General features: G+C 33.9%; 2 protein-coding genes across 2 annotated transcripts in view; one reads left to right on the top strand and one right to left on the bottom strand.

Annotated features, from left to right (window-relative positions):
- Nucleotides 1-4,103: 4,103 nt before the first annotated feature.
- Nucleotides 4,104-22,194, bottom strand: LOC119839653 (OTU domain-containing protein 7B-like). Its single transcript, XM_038366053.1, has 10 exons — nt 22,000-22,194; nt 17,478-17,524; nt 13,067-13,192; nt 10,250-10,400; nt 8,570-8,817; nt 7,648-7,907; nt 6,831-7,036; nt 5,997-6,440; nt 5,201-5,314; nt 4,104-4,453 (listed from the first exon to the last, which is right to left on the bottom strand). Exons 2-10 carry the CDS (start codon nt 17,512-17,514, stop codon nt 4,288-4,290), a joined length of 1,752 nt encoding a protein of 583 aa, XP_038221981.1. The 5' UTR covers nt 17,515-17,524; nt 22,000-22,194; the 3' UTR covers nt 4,104-4,287.
- Nucleotides 22,195-23,227: 1,033 nt separating this feature from the next.
- The window catches only part of LOC119839693 (tumor necrosis factor alpha-induced protein 8-like protein), a 40,402-nt gene continuing 36,006 nt past the window's right edge, over nt 23,228-27,623 (top strand). The window contains exon 1 of the mRNA XM_038366111.1: nt 23,228-23,579. The gene's annotated coding sequence lies outside the window, so the exon portion shown is untranslated. The remainder of the gene's footprint in view (nt 23,580-27,623) is intronic.

Here is a 27,623-nt window from a genome sequence, read left to right as displayed (position 1 = left end):
TTACATACAAAAAACCTTTTCTAGATCGTCTTTTGTTGTTATGCTTACAACTTTTGATTGATTGTCTTGTCTAGCGTAAATTCGACCTCCGCGTGTCCATACAAAACGCCATCTTTTTGTGCGTCCCAACTTCTCCCGTGTGTGATAAAAAAGATTACGATTTTCGTAAGTTAGGTGTTCATTAATGTAGAAGCGTCGTGGATCACCCCCTAGTCCCGTCCCGCTGGTATCTGCGCTGCGACGCACGCGCGCTGCGTGCAGTAGTTCATCGCGCAAGGCCCGACGGGTGAGACGTACGATTATGGGACGTGCGTGCGAGCTGTTCGCGGACGGTCGCTTGGGCCCACGTCGATGGGCGTTCACTATTTCATGCTCATCTAGGGTTAGACCAATCTTTTGTGCCAAGGTGATGGTTATGTGTAGTAGATTCTCACCGATAGATTCAGGTATACCAGTAATCTCCACATCATTTAGAAGGTTTTCTTGTTCGGAATCATTTATTCTTTTCTTCAGGGATTCTATGGATTCAAGATTCTGTTGGACTTGTTCCTGGACGATCTCGGTAAAAGGTCCTGACTCAAGATGTAATACACGTCCCTCTATACTATCTAACCTAGAACTGAAGTCGGTAACCAAGGACGATAATCGTGATATCTCTAAGCGGAAACTGGATAACTCGGACCGTAGTAGCTTAATCTCTTGTATAAGAGAAGGTGAGCCCTGTGGAGAGGTGCCGACGTCTTCAAAATTATCTGACTCTTGGATTTCAGTATTATCAACTGTTGAAATTGTTTTAGTAGTACATGTTTTGCAAATCCACTTGTTATTATTACGGGACAGAGGGCTTATATTATTACACTGCTTGTGGTAAGTAATATTGCATTTATTACATTTTGCGCTGTCAGCCGTCCCGAAGAACTTTCCACAGCTGTTACATTTGTTTACCATGTTTATGCCGGTAATAATTGTAAAATGATGTTTAAATGGATATATATATATATATATATTTTAAAAGTTATTTACGTAAAAGCTCAGTTCTGAATATATAACTATTTTGTTCTTAGCAGTTAGCACTCACTGAATCAGCAGGTCGGTTGAGAATTTTTAAATCAGCTGATTGACAGTTAACACAAGTTTTGCGTTTTTACACTTATCTAGTATAGAAATTAGAGTTTAACACTTGCGTGCTTAGATAGTTAACTTAATTAACACTGTGATACACACATTAACTTTCTAGATACAAGTAAAATACTTTTTAAAATATTTAAAATTGCGGAACTAAAACTGACACTCCAACTGTCACGACGACGTCGAACAAACTTTTTTGAACTTATTTTATATGGTAAAGTTCACCAAGACCTACAACTACAGGCTTTTTTCATATTCTCAAATAATATCTGTCTGATACTGAGGCGTTGTGTGAAAAATTATACTTTTGATATATCTCTATAATAATAATAATATGCAGTAACACATTTTCTTCAAGCAATATATGGTGCTCTATAATCAGAATATTCAAAGAACTATAGTGTCGATATCTATTCGATGTTCTAATTTTATTACCATCAGCTCTTGATAGTTGATAATCTACTTGAATTGACATTGTCGTGGATATTTTGTTACATGCAAAATTAACTAAAATTTGATAAGGATATCATAATAGTGAAACAAACAAGCCAAAAATGTGTAACGATTTATATTTCTAAAAAAACATGATATGCAAACACTATTTCTAAACAATTAAACATTCTTTTTTTGAAAAAATATAACATTAACATTTTGTTTTAACAAGATTTTATTAAGTACAATAAATTTGTTACTGTATAAGTTTACTGTCATGAAATCTTATTTTAAATTCACAGATCTTTTAAGGCTAATACAATTTGATGTGATCATGACGTTAAGCATTACAATGAGGTGGGTTATAGTTTGTTATGATTTTTAATTAATATAAATTATCAAACATAAAATCTTACATCTAATCATGCTTAACACTAGATTACAGGACTAGAAGATTAAAAATATTTATGCACACCTCAATAACTATGTTTTAAGCAAAAGAAGGACGGAGCGTTAACTCCAAGCTCATTTATCTAAATATTATTAAGATTCAATTCTTGGAAGAGAATATACCTTGCATTTCCCTGGGAACTCAATACTGACATCAAAAATTATTGCATTGTACCAACTACTTTATTTAAAAATTGTATCTATGGATACATAATACATTTAAACATTTACTGACATTTATTAAAAATGGCGCGAAAAGCTTAAAAAATTATAATTTTCGAATATTCATAGAAAAACTGAATTTTTTAAATAAATAACATTCAAAATCGTATAGAACGTTGTTCAAATAATTAATTATTTCACTTTTTTATGTATGTTTTGAAACTTTAAGTAAAATGTGTGAATGGTAAAGTCTAATAAACATCTGAACTAATCTGTCTGATAAAAATTTATTTGATTGAAAGGTTTTTTATTATAATTTATATTATATAATTCCATTTATTTAGAATATTAGAAGTGCTTCGAGGTAGCTGTGTGTAGATACAAAAATTTTAAGAAAATATTTTTGTGTAGGAACTATTATGGTTCGATTTTATATCGATGAAAAAATAACCTCATTGTTATAATATCATACAACTTTTTTGCTTATTGTCCACGTATAATGGGGAATTTTAATATAACGTAATATATCTACTTTTAAGTAGTTAAAAAGTATTTTAATATTTTTTGATAGTGTGTTTTTTACCTAACTTTTATGTAAAGACACTTTCTTACATAAATAGAATAATACATTTTCCTAGACTATTTTACTTGCTGCTCTTTATATTCATTTCCATTATTTAATGATATATAATTTTAAACATGCCGGTAGTCTCTATCGGAAGAATTTTCTGGAATCTTAGCCAAATTGGAAGCAATTGTTTGGCACTTTTTATTGTAGTGCTTTTAATATTTTATATTGTTACCATACTATTAATTAGAAAGTAATAAAATTAACATACAGTTCGAAAGGAACCGAAAATTTAAATTAATAAAAATGTGACAACAAACCTTAAATTCAAGTTAATACTATACTTAAGTGTTAAATAAGTATTTTCATTACAGCCCGTCTGTTTCATGATTAGAAAAATATTACAAGATTAATTTCAATGTGCTACACGATATAAAAATATAATTTTTAACAACTATTCTATGAGTCCGCTTTTATATTATAACTGCTAACATATGGAATCATACAATCAACGTTTTTATATCAATATAAAATGGTGTTATTAAATTTTGAGATTAGAACACTATGTAATTTTCAAAAACATTAAACTGACAACAATATGTTATATATTAAACGCAATTCCTTGTAATTTTTTTAGTTTAACATTATTTCAAACTCAAGATTAATATTGGTTGCAATTCTTAGTACTGTCATAAATTCGATGGGTGTGTATTTTTTTGCAGTTTACGGAACCCTAGTGTTACGCGTCCGAATCGCACTTAACCGATTTCTGTATTTCTTTTTAACACTGTTACTTTACAAAAATTCAACTGGGGAATTGCGTTATCGTAAGATATATTTTTAAGCTCACTTTTAATCTGACATTACGAATATAATTCACTTATCTGGGGTCAACGTTTTGAAACATTATTGTGTTTTTATATTTATCGCTACCCTTATAATTATGAAATGATGCCAATTTCTCGTATTATGAATCTTACACGAAATTTTCCAAAAATAAATTTAAAAAATAAAGTGCACTTCGAATAAAATAAAAAATATGACATCATTTGCTAACGATAAGAGGAGAACTTTTATTTTAAGAATAAAAACAGGATCATAGGAATTTCGATAATAATTTGAATTTACGATTTTTATATACGATTGGCGATGGGAGATGTCATAGAACGTAGACTTACAAAGCTATAGAGTGCACTTTACTATATTGTAACTCAATCACTCGTGTGTAGTTTATTGCTGGCTTACGAAAGGGCCATTATAAAAAATAAACGTTCATCGTTCTTCGCTACTTTAGATGTATAAATATTTCACTTTAAAACATTAAAAAATAACAAAAAAAGCCTCGAAAGAATATTTGACTATGCATATAATAGTCTCTTAGAGCATTACTTAGTGACCCGAAGGTATAGAATACGGCCCGGCGAGACTTCTAAAGCCAGTCAATTAAAAAATTGAATACAACAAAAAAAAAAAATTACAAAAAATGCCTTGTAAGAAATTTCGTGAAACAAACAAAGAAAAAATAAAACTTATCATCAAAAAAAACCCTACTGTAATTTAGCGCATCGCGAACAATAATCGTTATATACGGGACTCCCGTAGTACATGCACAGCGGAGCCCTACAGGGCTTCGGCGAGGGCGGGCGGTCGTCGTAGAATGTCGACTTGGACAGGTACAGCGTGCGGTCGGGCGTTTTGGCGGTGGCTAGACTCCTTCAAAATAAAAATTATATATTTTTTTATTTAGAACAGTTCTTCATGTTTCTCTTAGTTAACACTAAGTAGTTGTCGTTTTCTACCATCATTTTTTTCATTGAATCTATAAAGCTGAAGAATTTTTTTATTTGGTTGAACGGGCTAATATCAGGAACTGCTGGTCCGATTTGAAAAATTATTTCATTGTTAGAATAGCCCATTTATTGAGGAAGGCTTCAGAACATCACGTACAATGTGAGCAAAACCGCGGGGCACAGCTAGTAGAAATATTTATAAAATAATAAATAGGGTTAAAACTAAAAGTGCGCTTAAATGGTAGAATGAACTAATTTGTCTCACTTGCTATTATACAGAGCAAAGAAATAAATTAACCCGGCGATCCTCATCAGGATAATAAGATAATCTCATTGCATTGCAAATATTATTGCATTGTCACCAATCTTATAAGTATACAAAGTATGAATTAAATCTCTCCGTTTTAAGTGGGTCAAAATCGAGTCTAAACAAGTCGGTTATATACAAAAATGAGGCCTGAGGCTCATATCGTTTCTCCTACCCTTTCTAGTTCTCTCCTTTTTTCCTCTCGCCAATTCTTTCTTAATCCCTTTCCAAGGTCTGCAATCATCCAAATGTTCATGGACAGTGGCAGCGCTTACCATCGGGCGACCCACCAGCTCCATTACCGACGATGACATAAAAGAAAAAAAACTATATATATCGAAATATAATTTAATTATTTAGTACCTTGAAGCCGTACTTCTTTCCGCTTCTGTATAGAATTGTGAGCGCCCCGTACCGTAGCGCGGTTGCGACGGCTCGCTCGACGACTCCGCCTTGCGGTTCTTTTCTGTTGTGAAGCTGGAATACAAAACACATTTATATTATTATATATTTAGTTAATAAAAACACGCTTCAATGATGGAATCAACTCAATTGTCTAACTTGCTTTTATACAGAGTATACGTAAGAAAATTATTTAATACTGGCCATCTTAATAAGGATATCCTACTTGTTTTATATTATAAATGCGAAAGTTTGTAAGGATGTGTGTGTGTTTGTTGCTCTTGCACGCAAAAACTACAGAACCGATCGCAATGAAATTTGATACCTAGACAGCTGGACACCTGGAATAACATGTAGGCAACTTTTTATTCCGATATTCCTACGGGATACAAACTTACGCGGTAGAAACCGCGGGGTGCAGCTAGTAATAATATAACTTACGAAACTATTGTATTGACACCGATTTCAATTAAATGTGTCTGTTTACTACGGGTCAAAATCGGCATAAAGGAATCGATTTCCAGTTACATTGTTTTATGCCATAAGCGGGCAACTGAGCTGGTGGTTCAACATTCGCAGAGCCACTACCACTGCGCTGCCCACTTTCAAGTGGAAAGGGATAAGGAAAGGATTGACGACAAGAAAGAAGAAATGGACGGAAAAGGGTGAAGAAAAGGAAACAGGCTTCCAGACATCGGACACCGTACATACTAAGACACTGGTGAAGCTAATAAAAGCGTGTTAAAGTTCCACTCACCCAACCCAAGCCTCATTCAGATAATTCTTCACCATTTCTTCCTGCACGGGAGCCCTCGCAGCCAACACCCTACAACAGAGCACTTCACACGTGGACCGTCTCCTCACTAAATCCTCCGGGTTGCTCTGGCTCCCGCTCAACTTCCCCGTCAGCTTGGCCATCGAGCCGAAGTTCTTCTTCAGCTTGCTGCTCATGGACCTGCCGATGCTGCCAAACTGTTTGGCCACAGAGTTCATCTGTTTAGAGCTCTTCGTGGAGAGCGCGTCTAGCGATCTTCTTAGCTCTTCGGAGGGTTGCGTGTGAGTTAGGCATTCCACTCGCTCTAGATCCAGGTAGGCTTCTAGCATGGCTGTGCGCTGGTACTCGTCCGGGAGGAGGTTGTTTATTGTTTTCTGGTCCGGTTCGATGTCCCAGCGAAAGTCTTCGCCGGGGTCTACGTTGAATCTGGAATGTTCAAAAGTTAGTTTTATCAATAAATTGGGAAAATTCAATAAATTGTATAAATGACGGTAGCTAGGAACTTCTTCTATGATCAAGATTATTTACGTTTTTAAGTAATTCTTCTTTCTCAGCTAATAAAATATTATTTATATGTTGCTCATTGCTATATCATTATACATGTATCGTCGTGTTTTCTTAGATTGCTATGTCAATTAAGAATACGACTCATAATTAATTTTCCATTTTGTAGTATAAAATACAGAGTAACTAACACTTTTTTTCAAATTTTCCGAAATGCAGATGTTGAATGAATGATGTTGATGAATTCAGAAGGTTGCGAAATAATATCAAACTTTAACGTTCATCAACAAAATACATGGGGTGATATCTCACCTAATCGGCAGAGGATTCTGCGCCGAATCTTCCAGGGGCACTCTTGCCCCATCGCTGGGCAGCGGCTCGCACGGCACTAACGCGGAAAAGTGCCCCGCATCATATGCCAGTAATATGGGCGCTTTGCTGCATGTAGCCGGGTCTAGCTCTAGGGGCAAATAGATGCCCCCGAACGGGATCGGTGCTATGGGGTCGCCGCGGAAATCCTGGAAGTTTCGTGCTAAATTAGTATTACAACAACGATTTAAGTTAGGAAAACTTAGTTGTAGGATTGATTATTCGTTGTATTATACAGTATTGTCTCCTTTTGTTTTTAATATGTAAAAAGGCTGTTTTTATATTCAGTTTTATGGATAGCTAAGTAATTCTAACACGCTGAGCGTGATGAGGGAGGAGCTTTAAGAAAGTTGAAATAGTAGAGGGATACTTGAATACCTAACTCAATTAAAAAATAGATACCGATCACATGATTTATATAGAAAATGCAGTCATCTAATTATGTGTAGTTAGTCAAGTCAAGGTGACCTGCGTCAAAATTTTAATCGGAGTAAAAATTTTATCCACCAATATTCTATGTTATGCTATTCTATATTCTATTATATATTACGCCCATTGAGCGAAAAAATAGCCACATGACCAACAACGCTTATTTCGTGTTCTCTAAAAGAGAAAGAGCTAGCTCTAGCTTACAACGCGTTGTAAATGCTAGACACATTTTAATCGTCCCACAAGACACATATAGTGCGGCTGCGACTATTATCAACTGGAGAATAAACCCTATTTCCCCCCCCCCCCCCCCCCTTTCGCGGGCACTCACCCGCAGCGCGACGTCGGCGAAGACGAGCACGGGGCGGCGCATGACGTGCGCGAGCGCGAGCACGTGCAGCTGCTCAAGGCCGGCGTAGTGCGGCGCGGCGCTGGGCTGCGGGGGCTGTGGGGGCTGCGGGCGGCGCGGCTCGGCCGACGCGGCGCGCACCGACTCGCGCCACTCGCGCGCCCACTCGCCCTCCGACAGCCGCAGCCCGGCCGCGCGCAGCGCGCCGCCCTCCGACCAGCGCCAGCGGCGCTTTATCGCCTCTGCAATTTAATTACATAGTTTAGTCTTTAAGTTTCATTCGATTAGTTATCAATAGATGGCGCTGATCCGCTATGAATCGCACTAGCGAAATTGTTTGACGATTGAATATGAGAGCTCGCGACTATTTTAAGCTTCTTGGGTAAGAGTAAATTAGTAAGTGAACAATATTCAACTACTGTCCGTATAGTTTTTAGTATTAATTTCATCAGTTATCAACAGATGGCGCTGATCCCCTATGAAACGCACTAGCGAAATTTTTTGATGATTGAATGTAAAAGCTCGTGACGGTTCAATCTGCTTTGTATAGAAGTAAATCAATAAGTGAATTATGTGTTGAGTATTTAATTGTATTCCGCTAACTTTTAAATCTATGCAATTATGTTATTAACTGACAAAGCAGGTAAATATATTATGTTTGTTGGATTCAAATTAAAATAATAAACATAGTTAAAAAAAGAACACGAATTAATAATAGAATCAACTAAATCCGAAATCGTCTCACTACGCACGCACAGAACATATCTAAGGAAATCATTTTTTTATAAGTAACGAAGTGCATTGATCTTGTATTCCTATGCCAATATATGGTGTATTCAAATATTTTATAACATTTCAATGTTTCTAATGATGATGATGGTGCGGTTGATGTATGGCAGCTCACCGGTCATAGCCTCCCCCTCCTCCCCCTCCAGCAGACCTTGCACCTTCGTGCGCAGCGCCAGCAACCTATCGTGGAACCCGTAGGCCGCAAGCGAAGCCGCGTGCGGCAAGCAGTTCCCATCCCCGGACGTTGCTAGCGGCAGCAGGCGAGGCGCGCCTGGCACCCGCCCGCGCCACCAGTTGAGGATATTGGCGGATTCTAGGGTTACTAGGGTCGCGGTTTCGAGGAGGTCCTTCTCTATGAATATCCTGGAATTCCGATAAAGAATGTTGCTATTATGTTTTTCAAGAGAAATGGTAAATATTAATATCAAAGTATGCACTGAGGCTGAGAGATTATATTTTTTTTATGTCATAGCGGGCAACTGAGCTGGTTGTTCGCCTGATGGTAAACGATCACCACCGCTCATGAACATTCGCAGAGTCTCAGACCTCTGAGAATGCGCTGATAAACACATACACAGACTTAGAGAATGTTGCTGAAGACTTGGTTTGTCTACACGGCAGTCTGTGTTAAAAATGTTAAAATTTGGCCAGAATGTGTAAATAATTTTCGTCATTGCTCTACATCTACTGATGATCATAAACAGTTGCAAACACACGCTATAATAATAGTTGATATACAGACGTGGCCGCTCTCCTGCCGATATCATGTCAACATACCGCTAAATGAGTTTCCAGCAACTGCGCAACATAATGATTCAATCTTGTTTCTTAACAAACGTTAACCATTATTAGCATTAATTGAACTATAAAATCGACGGTCACTATACAGAATGATAAATCTTTCAGAGCATCGCGTGCAGAAAATAATTGATAACGATATAAAATTTTTATATAACGTGAACTCAAATATTCGACTGTTGACAGTCCCAAATACTCGATAGGTGTCGAAAACGTAAAAAGATTATTGACCATAAAGGGTTCAAGATACAGTTAGCGTGTTTCCAGCTAGTTGAATCAACTCTGGCGTTTTGCCTGACACGCGCGTATAGAAAATAAATCGGTGACTGGACTGCAAAGTACGCCGACAACATTGTACTACGGTTTGCGTCCACTAGCTCGGTGAAATCCATGCTAATAAACATCGAATAGTGTGCTCGGTCCGTCTTCTTTGTCATTATATATGTAATGAAATAGGTGGATATTACGCTAGCAGCGATAATAAAAACTGTTTTTGGCTATAGCTATTGTTACAACTCAAATAAGATCACCTTAATGTATCAAATATTCTACCGGGAATTGTTGGAAGCTTAGGCTTTTTCAGATTAAATTATAAAAAGATCCCTCTACCACTATCTGTTCTTACCTTATATAATCTAATTATTATCAACGTCTTTAGACTTGTAAATTAAATTCAATTAATTTAATATATAAATATATTTATACAGTTCAACAGGACAACTCATATATTTAATCTATAACTTAAAAACCGGTGTTAACGAAACCCAAAAACGACGGAATTCTATAACATCTTGGGTTTTGAATTTTGATTGACGTAATTATTTTCGTGTTTTATAGGAAATTGTTATTAGGCCTGTTCTTAGAATTTGGGTACCTCCCACCCCAGGAACGTGTCTTATTCGTAGAAAATTGTTTTATATACGCTATTTCCGTTTTTCACAACATTACTAACACAAACAGGCATTAGCACACAAAAAGATAATTCGTCGGTACACACCTGAAATCTGGCGGATATACTGAAATATCTGGCAGCAGGAGTATGTGATCGGAGCTGAGCGTGTTCAAGTCGGGCTCGGTGTTACTGCGCAGCGCCCACACCAGCCCCTCGTTATCTGTGGCTCGCGAGATCCCGCGGGACAGTTTGCGGCCTGCAAATCAAAGTGAGAAGCCGCTGATTTTATAGAATTAATAGTCATCAGCTCATATGTGTTCCCACCGCTGGTACACAGGCCTATGAAGCCAGTTCAGGCCATAATCCACCACGCTGATCAAGTGCGCCTTCGCAGGTATTACATGTCGTCGAACTTATGATTCTCGGACATGCCGGTTTCCTCACAATGTTTTCCTTCACCGTTTGAGCAGTGGTGATGTTATCCACGTTAATTATTGATAAAAAGTGTTTTGTTATTACTTTGTAAAATTGATGCATGCTTCTTGTGCTTTGGTGCTTTCATCTGGTGTTAACAAGAGTTTGCGCTTTCATCACTACTATATTATTGACTATTATTGAGCTCAGGTTTCAGTTTTCGCTACGAAATCATTTGATTTTGACGAATTTGCGTTGGACTACTGTATACCCTTTATACTTTGCTAACAGTAGATTTATATGAGTGACTCATTTAATTCAAGTTAAGGTTTAAAGACTTCAACCCTAGCTCTCATCCATAATTCCATCCACATTCCCCGCCTACGAGTTTAGATACCCTACCCTACACAGTTTTTTGAGCAGGAACTGATGCGTGAACTGAACAAAAGGAACTGTATTCGAACTCGGTGGAAACAAAGTACGGGTGTGTCAATGCCCATATAGCCACTGAAACAGTTGTGAAACGTCTCTGTAAAATGTCTACAACTAGAACTAATTTTTAACAATACACATACATTTATAAGCTCTGACGCGCGGTTTCAAGCGAGCAAACGAACGTTCTTCTATCCTACTAATATCATAAATTGGAAAGTTTGTGAGGATGTATGAAAATGAGGATGAAAGAAATGTATGGAAATCACTGAACGGATTTTGATGACACGTGGCAGTGATTTAGCTTATGTATCAGTATAATTATTTTAAAAAAAGTGTATTTTGCCATTTGCCAATCAATCCTAAGTTATTGCATTCAAGTATGGGGTGGAGCCACAAAAACACACATGCTTAGAATTGAAAGAGCTCAACGAGGAGTTCTAAAAGTAATGATGGCTAAGCCAATTCTTTACTCAACCGCAACACTTTATAAAGACTGTAACCTTCTATCTGTCAGGAAACTCTACATATTAAACTGTGTTCTATCCACTCACAACCGTTCAGCTCGAAACACAAAACAATCAGAAAGAAGACGTAACGACAGAATTTTTAGGTTACCTCTATTTCATACTGTTGCGGCAAGGCGTACTATAGCCTATATGGGTCCTTTTCTTTACAACAAAATAAATAGTATTGTAAACATCAGCAACATGCCTTATTTTAAGCTTAAAAGTAATGTGACAAACATGTTACTTATTTTATCATACGCTGAGGCCGAAGAAATTCTTAAGGTTTTGAGTGATGTTGATAGTTTATAAAAAAATAAATAAAATTAAATAAATGAATAATTAAAATAAAAATAATATAGATATAGTAACAGAATTTCATAAAATCAATGTTATGCGAAACTCTCTCTCTATGTACACCTAATCTCCCACTTTTCCTGCACGCACACTCATAAGTCAGACTCTCTTACTCTCTTAAGTCGTTATACACACGCACACACACACACACACGCACACACACACGCACACACACACACACACGCGCACACACACACACACACACACACACACACACACACATACACACATAAGTTCAGTTTCACTTTTGCACTCACTTTATAATGCTGGCACTGTCTCATGGAGTGGAAAGCGTCGATAGACTATAGCACAGGTCTAGTACCTAGTTTAGTCGATCGTCGTGTCTTTAATTGTAAATTTGTATAATTATGATGTGGGTACAAATGAAATAAATGAAATAAATGAAAAATGAATTAGACATACTTCCGTTCGTCTACGGGTGCAACCGCGCAGCACATCTGGTACATACTATATAATGTACTGTTTAAGTGAAGCAAGCATAGTACAGCTCAATAAAACATCAATTATTCAATATAAACTAACAAGATTAAGCTAGACAATGGAAAACCTCTTTCGTCCTTGACCAGGTCGGCCATGAATACAATATCGAAAACCAAGGACGTGAAAAACACAAATACGAAGGTCGCAGGGCTGTTGACATTTCAACAGCTGTAGACACCCCAAATGTCCATTGTTTGTTGCGAAAAACACGAGATAACGGGCTATTCAAGTAGCATTCACCTTTTGTCGTAAATTTTATAAGAAGTATGGCCTTTAATACAGCCAAGTTAAGCAATAAATATCAGGATATTGTGTCTGTGCGCTTGATATACAAAGACTAGCTTTACGCTCGCGTATTTATCTGCTGCCGTGTAGTTTACGGAAAATATACTTTCCTGTGGTTTCCCCAGCACATTTTTGACGTTTCTGGGCAATTTCCAGAAATTATATTACTATAGATAGAATAATATAGAAAGGATCAAGGATTTTTATGTATATCCATGGGGATTTCTACATAACTTAAACAGTTTAACAAATTGATTAAGCGTTGATGTGTTAATTATTTATCATATGTGTGTACAATTACGAATAATACATGTAACAATAAACATTTAAATAGTAATTCTTTTCTTGTGTTTGATTTTACATTTAGAAATTAAAGACTTTTAACGGTTTTTAAATGCGGTTTTAAAACCTTTCGCAGTTCACTTACATTCAGGCGCCGGTGTGAGTACTAAATTTGAGGGTGCCGAGTACGGCATGGTGAGGTCCAGATTGCTGACGGAGCGTTCTGGAGTGATGACGTCACCGCCGGCTTTCGGACGGATCGACACTCTATCTGCAAGAGGGAAAATGCGTTCAATACTAAGGAAGGGTAGACGAAAGTATGTTCAATATAAATGATTTTTATTTAGTATTATAATATTGAATTGTTTTATATAAATTAGAAATTTTTAAAGAAGTCTTTTTTGTCACAGATCGGGATTCGATCGCGCGTCTTTTTGCCAAACAGTTGCTAAGGCAATATAATAATGTTAATATAAATTATATTAATCTTAAAAAAGTAACAATGAAGAAAAAATCCAGCGAATCCAGCACTTGTTTATGCATTTTATTGACACTTTTAACTTGCTCTTATATTCATAAACGAAATATATATAGTAAATGTACAATTTTCTATTCATCACAGGTTAATTGCAAATGTATGATTCATATATTTTCAACTGCTATACAGAAATAAAACACCAGAGCCAAGTTGTGTGTACCCAATAATGATACCATAATAAAACGAATGCCATTATAATATATAACGTTTCATAATTTAATATTCGTTCACTATTCAACCGACGTTCTGTACAGTAGTGATTCTGTTTATGTTTCATAGGAAATTATTGTCATTTGGTTCCTGTTTGAATATGGATTGGTACCTCCCGGAAGGAATGTCGATGGCTTTTTTTCAAGAGAAAATAAATATATTAATAAATATAAATTCTTTGGTTTTGATACTCGATAACTCCAAGAGATTTCAACCGATCGAGGTGATTTTATTTTTATGTTTTATAGGAAATTGTTGTCATTAAGACCTATAATGGAGTGGTACGTCCCACCCAGGTCGATGACCGTTTTTTTAATAGATTTATTATACGTTAAAAGGTCTTTAAATTATACACTGATTCATATTTCGTATAGAATTAGGGGTACAAAAGTCCAACACGGCTTAATGTTATCAATAAACAGTGCTCATGCCAAAACACGATCGCTTCACGAAAAACAGTCTAGATGTTTTTAGGTCAGTGTGATGTGAACTAATCTAATTTTAAATTTAAAATCGAGTTATGCATTACTCACTTTGTATTTATGGAGCGTGCCATTTTGCGTACGCCATGCATCATGCTTACAGAATACTTATTATTTGTATAATTATAATATATCGATTGCATGATAGGAGCTTTGTGTAATATATGCCAATTAGAAATTAATATATGTAGTAAAAACTAAAAAAAAAACCCATTTAATAGATTTAGAGCTTCAAATATTATAAAGCTGAAGAGTTTGTTTTGTTTGTTTGTTTGTTTGTTTGAACGCGCTAATCTCAGGAACTATTGGTTCGTTTTGAAAAATTCTTTCAGTTTTAGATAGCCTATTTATTGAGGAAGGCTTTAGGCTATATATGTACCACGGGCGAAGCCGGGGCGGACCACTAGTACAATATATACGGAAATAATTTAACCCTGGTAATCCTAATCAGGCTAGCAAGATAAACTCATGGAATTACGATATTGTCACCAATCCTAGATAATTGTATAAAGTTCGAATTAAATTTACCTGTTTAAAGCGGATCAAACTTACGTCTAATAGGTTACAAGCAGTTGAATTTATTTTCCTATCAGTTATCCTTTAAAATCGGGATACGCATTTTAAGAGGCCCAAGAAACAAGTCGATTGCTCGCACTTACATTATAACAATTGTATTGTTTTCTAATTCATACGATGTCAATAGTGTTTCCAATTTAATTCGAAAATTACCCCGATTTTTAACAATTATACTGTTCAGGGCGGTCATATCAAATTACGCTCGTATGCTACTTCTCTTCTTCTCCTTCTAAAACATTACCCAAATTAAACGATACGATGTTTTTATATGAACAGATTTTAAAATGTTACATGATCATGGCGTGAAATAGAAGTACAAATTTACATCCCAATAAACAAAAGCTTATTAGAAGCACGAACAATGCACCTCTGCAATGTCCATTACGCGGTGACGTCACAGCAGCAGAGCATTCGCAAACAATGGGACCAATGGACCGCGAACAGGATGCGATTGACATGAATGCTGTCACGCAGTTGTGGTTTTTGTTTAGGACAAGTTTTACGGTTAGTTTGGTTGTTTACTTATAGGTTATTTATTTATAATTCATATATATATTTACATATAATAGAACTATAGGCGAGTTCAATGCTGTATATTGAATAAAAAGTAAATAAAGTACCCCTAGGGATTTTAAATAATCAATTTAGATTTTTTACTGTCTGTTGTTTCGCTTTCAGGCAGAAAGTACTGCACGAATTTTGATGATACAAACTTTTTGTACTTTCAAATTAAAAATAATTAGTAAATACAAATGTTAAACTTATTCAATTGAAATTGATATTGACGTAATTAATGTAATTATTAATGTATTGCAATTGTTAATTCCTACTCATTTTAGACAATAATTGAATTGTTACTTCTAACACCTATCATTTATAGCAAAAGTTAATTTATACATTACATAGATATATAATTTTAATTACATATTCTGTCATACATAATCTGCCACAGATTAAATAGGCCAACGACGACATAGATAAATAAATAAAGAGTATCCATAGCAGTATTACTTATCACGGAAGCACAACCGACGAATGTAATAAAAAAATGAATCGTGCCTTTGCGATTAATGCGAATTCAGGAAGTTTTGTAAAATTGGTTATAACAAAACTTGAAAAGCAAAACAAATAAATAACCTTGAACGAGATTGAAGATAAAATAGCAACGAATGTATACGTAACAGAAAGCCAAGGAACGTAGGACCTCCCTGAGAATATAAATGTACTAGCGTAATGTTAGTCTTCCCCCGGCTTTGCATTTATTAAAAGCTTCAATAATTTGTGCTTTAACAAAAACTTTATTAAGGAATTCGTCGAATTAGTCTAGCTTTCGATTTTTAGGCTTAGCAACACATTTAGAGCTTGATTTTTACTATATACTAAAATACAAAGTCACTTTCTCTGTTTGACCCTATGTATGCTTAAATCTTTAAAACTACGCCACGGATTTTGGTGGTGTTTTTTAATTATATAATTTAATTTTAATTATATAAGTTAATTATTAGTATAGACTCTGTACAAGAAATGACCTATAGATAAAGCATAAACCACTACAAGGTTTGAAGCCTTCGCAAGCGATTAAATAATGCGTACTCTATCGCTAAATAAGAACAGTGTTTCTACATTGACATGACTTTATCTGACCATATGTTCTCGACACGCAATAAAAAAACAGACTGACTGGACTGGACTGGTGAATATTTTTAGAACGCTTCACATATGGAGTAACGACTAACGACTTGTGTGGGCGAAAGTTTTTAATCTAGATGCTTATTTCGTAGGCATCTTTGTGATTTTCTACTTATTTTGACTGCTAATTAATTTTTTCGAAATTTTATATAATATACTTTGCTATAAAATGTTGTATAAATTTAACACTGATAAATAATATGAGAGGAATACAGTTAAATACTTAATTATTATATGAAAAAAAAGCAGCCGTTGACTAAATTGTTCTTCCAATTTTATCTTAATAAGAAATTATCAAATAAAAATGATCGAAATTCCCTAACTATAACCATTAAAATGGAGCATAATCATGATATAAAAATCACATAATATGTGTGTGTAAGTAATGGTTACTTATTGATTAAATGTATGAACATACCCTCCTTTTCTATGTGTGCCAAATTTTATATATCTCCGTCCGAGCAATTCTCATAAAACAAACCCACAATGTCTTCACTACAAGTATCATCTACTTTGAAATATCTTAGGTACTGGGAAATCCTACTAATATTATAAATGCGAAAGTTTGTAAGGATGTGTGTGTGTGTGTGTTTGTTGCTCTTTCACGCAACAACTACTGAACCGATTGCAATGATAGCCGTAGATAGCTGGACAACTGGAATAACATATAGGCAACTTTTTATCCCGCTATTCCTACGGGATACCAATTTCCATCAAATATTTAAAATACATATAAAAAATAGTTTTGCTAAAAATAAATTACTTTTCTACAGAAAAGGTCACCGATATTTCTAAGGGAGAGGTAGTTATCTCTCCAATATTAAAATGGGACCAAATGACAACAATTTCTTATCAAACACAAAAAGTATTACAATATAATCGAATTAAGAATATCCTTTTTTTTTAAAAAACGCCGGATACAAGGAATTGTGCCCGCCTCCAAAAATATGGAATATGCAAAACTCTATGGGAATCAATACAGCGGTTTAAGGGTCGAGAAGCAAGAGTCAAACAGAATAGACTTATACTAAGAGGATTTTATAGATTACCAAAATCATTACCATCATTATGTTTGTCTGAAGCGGCTTCCATAACCATAGTGGTGACCCTGAAACAATATAAATTAATGTAGTGCAAACAGTTATATTCTACTAATATTATAGACGCGAAAGTTTGTAAGTATGGATGAATGTAAGGATGTTTGTAACTCTTTCACGTGGAACCACCTTATCGTATCTGTATGACATTTGGTACAGATATAGATTATAGTCTGGTTTAGCACATAGGCGACTTTTTACTAGAGTACCACACGAGTGACGCCGCGGTTTATAGCTAGTTAGTATAGTAATATTTGATCTTGGTGACTATTTCGTCAGAAGGTTTGCCGTGTGACATTCGGTTCGGAATTTGGGAAAATGTTATGGGACAATACCAATATGATTATTAGAATTTAATGTATAAAGTATTCTATTTATGTGTTTTAAAAAGATATATTATTAGTTATCATGTTAGATAAAGTTTGTTTAGGTTATTTGAAATATAATGTTATAACTTGCATTCATAGTCTTGAAGAAGGTATTTATTTAATTGAAGATCAACCATTTTTTATTATGTAATTTATTAGATATATAGATGGGCCATAACTTTTTTTTCTGAGGTAAAGTGCAACATCCTAGAGGACTCCGTTGGATCTTAAATAAACATATAACTGATCTGTTTATTTATTAACAATCTCCATCTAAAGCGTTTTAATTTTATCAAATACAATTTAAATATTATAAAAAAAGAATCAAAAATCGAAAATCGTCGCGTTCATTCTGATCAAGTATAACATTCATATATAAAATACCAGGCAGCCACCTATGAATTTTTAAAACAACAATTTTCCGTTGACGTAATGTCCTCAGGCAACGTAGACAAACTCGAAACAAAGATACACTGCTAATGCGTGTCTGAATTACAAATAATGTACTAAATAACGACGCGAACGTGTCCCTTGGGGAGGGTTCCTGTTACAGTAAGTTTGTAGCTAATATAACAATAAATTTATTATGAAATACTAGATCAGCCATTTTGTGTACGCTGAGTAAACAGTTGGTACGAAATTATAGCATTTTGACATAAAAAGTTGTGTTTGAATAAACGTATGAAGAATGTGTTTGCACATTTGTATTCTAGACTTGTAGAGTATAATAATAGGCCGATAAGAATCGTAAGTTATTCACTTAGGGAAAGCTACATTGTATAATATATTCAATATAACACGGGTTAGATTTATTCTCATAAATATAAATTGAGAAACCAGGAGACTTATAGCTAGTTTATGGCCTAGGGTTTATTAAATTATAAGGAAAAAAATGCATCATGTATGTGACTTTTTTGTTAAGAGACAGCCTCTGCATTAACTGAAATATTTTAACTCAAGCAAATCGAAGATTTTTTTTGTATGTAGTCCTTAAAAAACACAAGTGATAGTGCCCTACTGCTAAACAGCCAATAACATTGACGTATACACATGCGCCTATGTTTATGCCTAAATATGGTATAAAGCCTGACCATATTTGTCTGTGTAGTTTTCACCATTTCAACCCTTTTTATACCTATTACGTTGCAGTTTGGAAACGCAGGTGCCATGACAACCAACGATACTGACGCAACGACCTTTCCAGCTGCCTCCTCAATGCCACTAATAATTTATGGATCCGAATAATTACTCAGATATTGTTGAACCTCCTATGCGAAGCCAACGCCTTATTATTTAAACATGTTAATTTTTCTAAGAAAATGCGTTGCCTTTAAAGGCAAAAATAAGAATAAAATCATTTTCCATATAAAGCATTTAGTAATTACTTATTCGAAAATATCTACTTATGTATCGTGCTAATGACAATGCGTAATAAGCGAGCACCCGTGCCAACACTTTCTCGGAATAGGGACGTCATCTTGGTTGTCATTTATTTATTATATTTATGTGTTGATTATTATGTGTTGATATCTTTATACATAACATAAATATAATAAATAAATAATTTTCAATTCGAACGTGCGAGCCTGACAAAATTCTCTAAAGTTCCGTACAGAAATGCTTAAACTGCAACAAAACCATTGTTTACCCATTCAATTTATGACCGTGTTGTGCGTTTTTACTATTCATTGTTATAGCGGCAACAGAAATACGTAATTTCTGAAAATTTCAACTGTCTATACAGTGAATGAGAGACAGCCTGGTGACAATCGGATAGCAAAGCCTTAAAATGATAAAATGCCTAATTTAGAAAAAATTCAATCTAGACCCCTTCAGCTATTCTCACTTGATTGAGTTCATCCATAATAATTAATTTCGCAAATGAGAAAACGATAAATCTGCCGCCAAACAGTGATAATCCGTATTAAGACATGATTATACTTTGTTTACATGAAGTCAGATCGCCAACACCAAATATGAGTGAAGAAATTAAAATAAACACGTAGCGGTGACATATACCTCCTACACTATGCTCGAAATAGGTAGATGGTTATAAATACATGACCAGTATAAACCGTCTTTCGACAAGGACATTTGCAATGACGGTGGGTCTGAATAAAATGGATGTTATTTTTTACGACTCAAACGGTGACGAAAAATGTATATCTTTCATATAACGTCTATAGATATGGAGTTATAATAGTTTCACATCCAGCATGATTCATAAGGGCTACAATCCAGTCCGCTTGTCAATGTGCAGAGGATACGAACTGAGGACTCCCTGCTTTTCTTTCTGAATAAAATAGAATGAAATGGAGTGATTAAAATAGATTTTGCAATAAGGCCGTAAACATTGAGATTGTCTATGTGGGCCTTTGACTACACTACACTAGTAAATACAGTAGGATGACTAGAAAGCTCAAGCTAACATGGCTAGTACATAAGTAGATGTAAGAAAATGCAACATTGTCAACATTACTTATTCCTTAAATGACAGGCAGGGAAAGTGTTTTCTCATTCAAACAGGTATTGATTCAATCAGCATTACATACTTCAATGCATGTTGTTGACATTAGCATGGCATTAGAGTTTTAAACATGATACCATCACAAGTATTATGAATATGATCAAAAATGTTACTATCTATCTGTGGATTATAAAAAATTATTATAATGTTCTTAGAGACAACAACTTCTAAAATGAGACCAGTGACAACAATTTTATATCAAAAACAAAAGGAATCACAACATGAATAGAAAAAACCACAGCGTTATAGAGGTACACAATAAATAAAAAAACTGTCAAATTGAGTACCTCCTTTTGGGACAGTTAAAATTAAATTAGTAATAAATCAATAAATAAGCTTAAAATAATTTTTTGGAACAGTAAAAAAATATTTTTCATATAATAGATCAACATGCAACACCTAATGCATTTTTATGACATAATTAATAAGTGAGCCATAATTTATAAATGTTACTTTTAACTGTAATTATATTTAGCTTAATTAGTCCATTTATAGTTGGATCAAAAACCATTCACAATTCAAAACCTTAATTTTAATTTTAAACAAAATTAAAAATTTTCAATAACATATTTAAAAGGAATGACTAAAGTACTCTTTAATTTAATAGAAAAAGTATTTATGATATTATTAAACGCAACATGATAAATAAAACAATTGAAACTATAACTATTTATGAGTGAGTCACACCTGTAATTGTCTCACTGTGTTTACATCAGTATCACTGACTGATTATCTATCAGATGACGAATTTGTTATCTATGTAATAAATATCCTATTATATTGAATGCCTAATGTAACAATTTTGGGTTTAATAATTGACGACTATTTTAATACTTGCTGTGTGGTAAATGAGTCTAATTTGTTTTTTGATAGTAAACTGGTACAAACTGGACGATCCAAAGAATCCTAATAGCCACATCAATTTATACTAAATTATATTACATAGATATTAACAATTTGCCAAGATCTTGTAATGTCATTTTCTGATAAATAAGTCAGTCTTCGACCATGCCGAATATGATATTGATTTTTAATTTATTTCAGAATAATGCGTGGGCGCATGATGCAGCAATAAATAAGAGTAAACTTTGAAAAGTTGCAAGAAGATAAGTTTTGAAGCAATAATTATAATCATTTTATTATTTTGAACCATACAATTATTAGTTGTAGATGCAGTAAAAAAGAAAATAATTCTTTGTATAGAAAAAAATAGATGTAAATAATTAACATAATAAAACATCTGGATTGGTATTCTCTAAAAACAAAGACTCGGAAGCAACTTCAAAGTTAAAGTCGATATAAATGACTTAGTCTGATTTGTTTACAATTAAGGTCACAGAATATTTCCTTCCTGATCGTAGAGAAATCTAACCGTATAAGTATTGTCTAAAGCTGTTTTTAACGATGACACTCCATATACGAAATCCAAGGTTGCTACAAACGATTCAAAAATAAGTTTAATTGTGAGACTTTTCAAGCGTGTATACCCAAACAAACTTTTATTAACGTAACCATATGATATAACACTAATTAGCAGCCTTCGATAGAAATCTATAAATTTAACGTATGTACGCAAATCAAATAAATTTACCTTAATGGGCTCAAAAATCCTTATTTAATAATGTCTATCCATAAAATTCCAAAAAAACACACTTAAACTGCACTTTCTCGTGTTTGTTTGAAACGATAATATATTTACAATTTTTTTTCTCTAATATTTACAAATACACCACTCTCTTTCCGCGAGACATTAAAAACCATTGACAATGTAGAAATTAGTTATGTCAAAACTGCTAAAGAATGAGGGAACTTCAAAACGAAACGCAAAGTCAACATTATATGATAAAAATTGCCATTGCTAAATAAATGAAATGATATGAATATTTATACTGAGTAATTTATAATTTTATATATATTAGATATTATTATTAAATTAAGTTTATATAGATAATTGTTGCTCGAAAGTTGGTAAAAATAAGATTGAATGAATCATTAGCTATGTGTGCTCTACACTCGGTCGCTTATCTTTCTAACTTTATGGACAAAGTATTACCACACGTTGTGACTCTCGCCTATTTAATGTGATAAAGTATGTCTAAGATTGAGTAACGTTTTCATGTCAATTCCAGTAGAATTCTTATCAATTTCTTGGTACTTCTTTCAATTTTCTGTATGAAATTATAAACTAAGAGAAAAAAAAATAAAAAAACCAAATATGATACTTAATAATCATGAACACTTTATAGTTATAAATAGACTTTGCTTCAAGATTAAATTAAGTGAGGCCATTCTATTGATTATTGTTGGGTTTATTTAAATATGTGGGATTTTTATATTGTATTAAAAAAATAAAAATTGTATTATTTGCTTCGCAAGATTTCCACCAGCGACTTCACCTGCATAGTCAAAGGAAAAGTTAAACGTATGTCCTTTCTCGGGTCTCAAACTATCTTTGTATTGTATTTTCCTTCAAATTGGTTGAGTTGTTTAGGCGTGAATCATAGACAGAAAGAGAGACGGGCAAATAGACAGAGTTATCCTGTCTATGAGTGTATGTCTGCCAATTTGTGTAATAATACAATAACACGTATTGATACCATAAACGTTGAAACAACAAATAACGATCAAACATTCATTTGGTTCATAGAGGAGGATTTCAAAGCTGCGTCTGGCAACTCAATTTTAGTGATAACTGAAATGTGAACAGTGAACTAAAACCGAATACAATCGAATGAAACGTGAGCTGTAAGCTCATTCTAACCCGTAATCTTTCTTACTGAACGATGAACGACAAACGTTGGTATGAATTGAAAATTCGTCATTCGAACGACTACACGTTCTCGCTCACACTGCTCACGTTCTAGACGCAGACAGTTTGTTTCTGTTTTCCGAACTGAAGTCACTGACATACGTGGGCGGCATCAAAACATTGCAAGCGAATCCATGCGCCCGCCTTATTTTTAAAAATTAATGAATTAAAATAGTATTTTAAGCTTTACATATTTTTACTACTTCAAGACACAGTGCTTTTAGTGAGTCTAAAATAATAATTTTCTTTGGTTGTACGAACATTTCATTTTTCCTGGAAAATGACAGCTTCTACTATGATTGAATTGGAGTCCTGGATTATTTACCAGTGTGTCCTTAATGAGTGCCATGTGTCCAGCTCATGTAAGTATTTCAAATCATAACATTGCATTGTACGCAAATTAAATTTATTTTTTTCATAAAATTTAAATTATATGTTATCTTTTATTTTACATTTAAAATTTTATTTCTTTATTTAATGATTGCAATATAATAAGAAGAATGAATGTAAGTATTTGGTTCCAACGTGTTGCGTCTTTTTATTTTGTGGTCATTATTTATTATTTTGGACTGAACATGGTTTTCCCATTTAACAATAATTAATCACGGACCAATTTTATTGGTCTGTCTAATTAATTGGAATCATACAAAATAGTGCCTTCGTTATTTAAATATTACACAAGGTCGTATACTGGTTTGTTTTCGTAGTCAATAAACTATATAGGTTTATTTATATGAAATTCTACACATTATCACGCCATTTTCACAAATGTATTTATTACTTGATTGAATATCTTGTCGATTGCAAAGAAGAATAATGTTTGCGTATCATTTATTTAAATTTATTTCATGATTGAAGTGTATAAACGGTCCACGGTGTTTTAAGGCATAAGATGTTAATTGAGTTGCAATCATCGTACTCATGTATTCTCTCCGCGTAATTTAATTAGTTATTCATAATTATTAATTTATTAAAGGCTCCGTATAGATTCTCCTGGCTGTGAACGTTCAATTTTTATTAAACCAAGCAGTATAAAGTATGAGAACAAAGGTAAAGATTAAATTAAAAAAAAACATAACATAGAGTCATTTTCCACTTACGTTAAAAACCCGATGTATGTAGTACGAATACATGTTTTACTTAATAAGAAAAGAAAATATGTATCATCATGCATAATCATTGCTTACTACCGTTAATAATAGAAATCACTGGCACTGATAATATTATAATATACACAGGGATAAAAAAACATTTAAATGTTGAGTTGTAGGTTGGAATTTAATTCATGCTTACATGCTTCGGCATAGAAAACCATAAATTATGCATTATGATATTACTTCATACATTTTACCTGAATATAACGAAAACATTTAATCGTGTTTTGTAACTATCTTGTTTCTACTACATCTGCGCTAAATCTGGGTAAAAAATATTTATATTTTATACTCTATTAGAAGTCCATTTCGCCCGTTGTTTACGGCAATCGATCTCAAATCTAGTAGTTAATAATCCAACGGTGAAAACATTTTTGAAATCGGTCCAGCTGGTTCTCATATTTGCGAGTTCTTACAAGCAAATTCAGCTTTTTATTTTTTGCATTGACGCTTTTCGGTAAATATGTAATGGTAAAGTATTTTTTTAAATCAATCTAGCAGTTTTTGATCGAATCCATAACAAACAAGAAATATATCCATTATGTAATATGCGTTGATTATTTCCACATATTTATTCGTTTTTGATAATATTCTTGACCAGTCGCTGACTGAAGCCTTCTTGAAACTTAATTAAGAAAAATCACTTATAATTTGAAATAGCCATCAATCAATATAGCACCGTTCGGAAAGTTTGTAAATAAGCTTTATACTTATAAACAATCCCGAATCAATTACGACATAACAATTAAAAGAAGACATTAAACGGCCCGTTTCCTTTTCCTCAACCTTCTCAGCCTATTCCTTCTTTACAGTCGTCAATCCTTTCCTTATCCCTTCCCCTTAAAGCGGGCAGCGCATTCGCAGAGGCACTACCTTTCCGAATGTTCATGGGCGGTGGTGATCATAGATTATACACTTATATACTAGTGGTGATGGTTTACCAAGGTGAAACAACAGTTGCCCGCTCATGGCATAAAAAAAAACATTTCTCTCTCCTACGGGTCCCAATTATGGAATAAAAGTCGCAACTCAAGGTCTTTATAAATTGTTTTGATTGATTGGTTGATGTTTGTGAGATCGTCAAATGAAATATGAAATGGCACGTGAGCCTTTATTGCGATGAACGATGGTATGATACGGATTGATTGGTCGGATGTTGATGACGATTTTATCTATTTATTTAACTCTTCAATAAGACTGTACAATTTGTTGTTAGACTTAAATGTCTAGTCTAGTATAGTTTCATTGAAATTATGGTAATTTGTATATTAAAGGCGGTTCGCCCCGTGTTCATCCGGGGTACACTTTTTTCTCTCGATAAGAATTTTCCTTGCTTTAACAAACATGTAAAAAATTTAGTCGAATTGGTCGAGCCGTTCGCGACTTCGTTCTTCTCTTTGGTGCAGACATAGCTGGTAGAAAATATGTAGTTTAATCTATTGCCCGCGGCTTCGCACGCATTAATTTAGAGTAGTTTAATAGATGTTATTATACACATAAACCTTCCTCTTGAATCACTCTATCTATTAAAAAAAACCCCATCAAAATCCGTTGCGTAGTTTTGAATATTAAAGCATACAAAGGGTCATAGGGACCGAGAAAGCTACTTTATTTTATAGTATGTTATGTGTATTGATAGTGAAGACAAATCAATCATATGGTACAAAAGCTTTATCAGTTAATTAAATTTCAGTGTGACTAGATTATGGCCGCGGATCTTGCTTACGTTATTGCTAACAGCGGCTTTTGGAGTAAATGATATTTTCGATTACATGTAAGCATAAGCCTAAAGGTATGTATGTATGTACATTGTTATGTAAACTAGGCAGTAGACACGTTTCGATTATGGGTCTTTGTTTCCATCCTTTGAATTTTGAATCTTACCGTTCCAGTAGGTCTTGGATACAAAGACTGAATATGTTTTATATGGAGACTTTATGTGAATTGCTTGCATTGTATTATTAGATGGTTTGTCTAAATTAATATTATTTAGTTTTGTAATATGTACTTACAGTTTGTTCGTATTTTTTATAAACTTGTGGTCTTTAATGTCATTCATTGTTTTAAATCCTTTCGCTATGACACATTGTTACGTCTATTTCGTTCATTTTAATTGAAAAGCAGTAAATAAAATTATTTCAAAAACATTCAGCTGTTTATAAAGCACAAAGTGTATAAATCGTTATAAAACCAAACAAACAACACAATTGTATTGTTTATCATTATCAAATGCTTAGCTCGCGGGTCATTGGCTCTCTACTTGGTTTCGAATATCTATTTAAAACACGATCCGCAGTAAAACTCCCAAGTTTATTTTTTATTAAGCGTTCAACCAAAGTCTAGCTGTCTAGATCGTTTGAATAGTTAAAAAGTTAAATTAGTTTGTCGGTTATCCTCGAAGTTGTATTAACATATCTGTTTAAGTTAATTTGTTACTAAATGTTCGTTTAGTTGAGTTTTTATGATATTGTAATCTATTTCTTATTACAGTCCAAATGCATATAGGAGCTCTAAAACTTGACGTATAGAGTCTATCACAGAATCCTTATAGTCTGTGCTGTACTCGCTATAATATGCTATGCCTATGCATACGTGGGTAGTGTTAATTGCATTTGAGACACTATAATTAAGACCTAAGATTTAACAGTGGAGAAATGGAACACAACCTAGATTTACATGCGAGTGACTCATGAAGGTGCAGCAACAGCGTTTGATTTGTTGTGAATGTACTATAATTTCAATGGTTGTATGCAAATTATACATGGGGTGTTACAAGGTTCAATCTTTGGCCAAGTTTTGTTTGTAACGTTTCTTTAAAGTGATGGTTAGATTTCTGTAGAGTTGGGATAAGTTACCAATTGTGATATATTTTACTTAAGATGAGAATAACACTTAAACGGTCTATGTATTCTAGTGACTACATGGTGGTGATCCACTAAATGTCTCACAGACAAACTTAACTACTGTTTTTTTATCCTAATGATGTAACTATTTCACCCACACTAGAGTAGTAAAGACAAACCTGAGACTCATTTATTATTCCGTACAGATCGTACAAGATTTATGTTCGCAGCATCTCTGAACTGAAATGTATGTTTGTTCAAAGTTTTGGACTCCGTTTGAAGTTATCCTTTGATTAAATGGATTGATACGTTTGTTTGAACTGCTGTAAAGGATACAGTTCCGTGAATTTCTGTTGTTAATCTTTGTTCGATGTTTACGTCTTGGTTTTTGGTTATCAAGGTTTCGATT

This window comes from Zerene cesonia, chromosome 4 (assembly GCF_012273895.1).
Source record: "Zerene cesonia ecotype Mississippi chromosome 4, Zerene_cesonia_1.1, whole genome shotgun sequence".
Classification (NCBI taxonomy): Eukaryota; Metazoa; Arthropoda; class Insecta; order Lepidoptera; family Pieridae; genus Zerene; species Zerene cesonia.
Note: the sequence above shows the minus strand (reverse complement) of the source record. Positions and strands in the feature narration are given on the sequence as shown.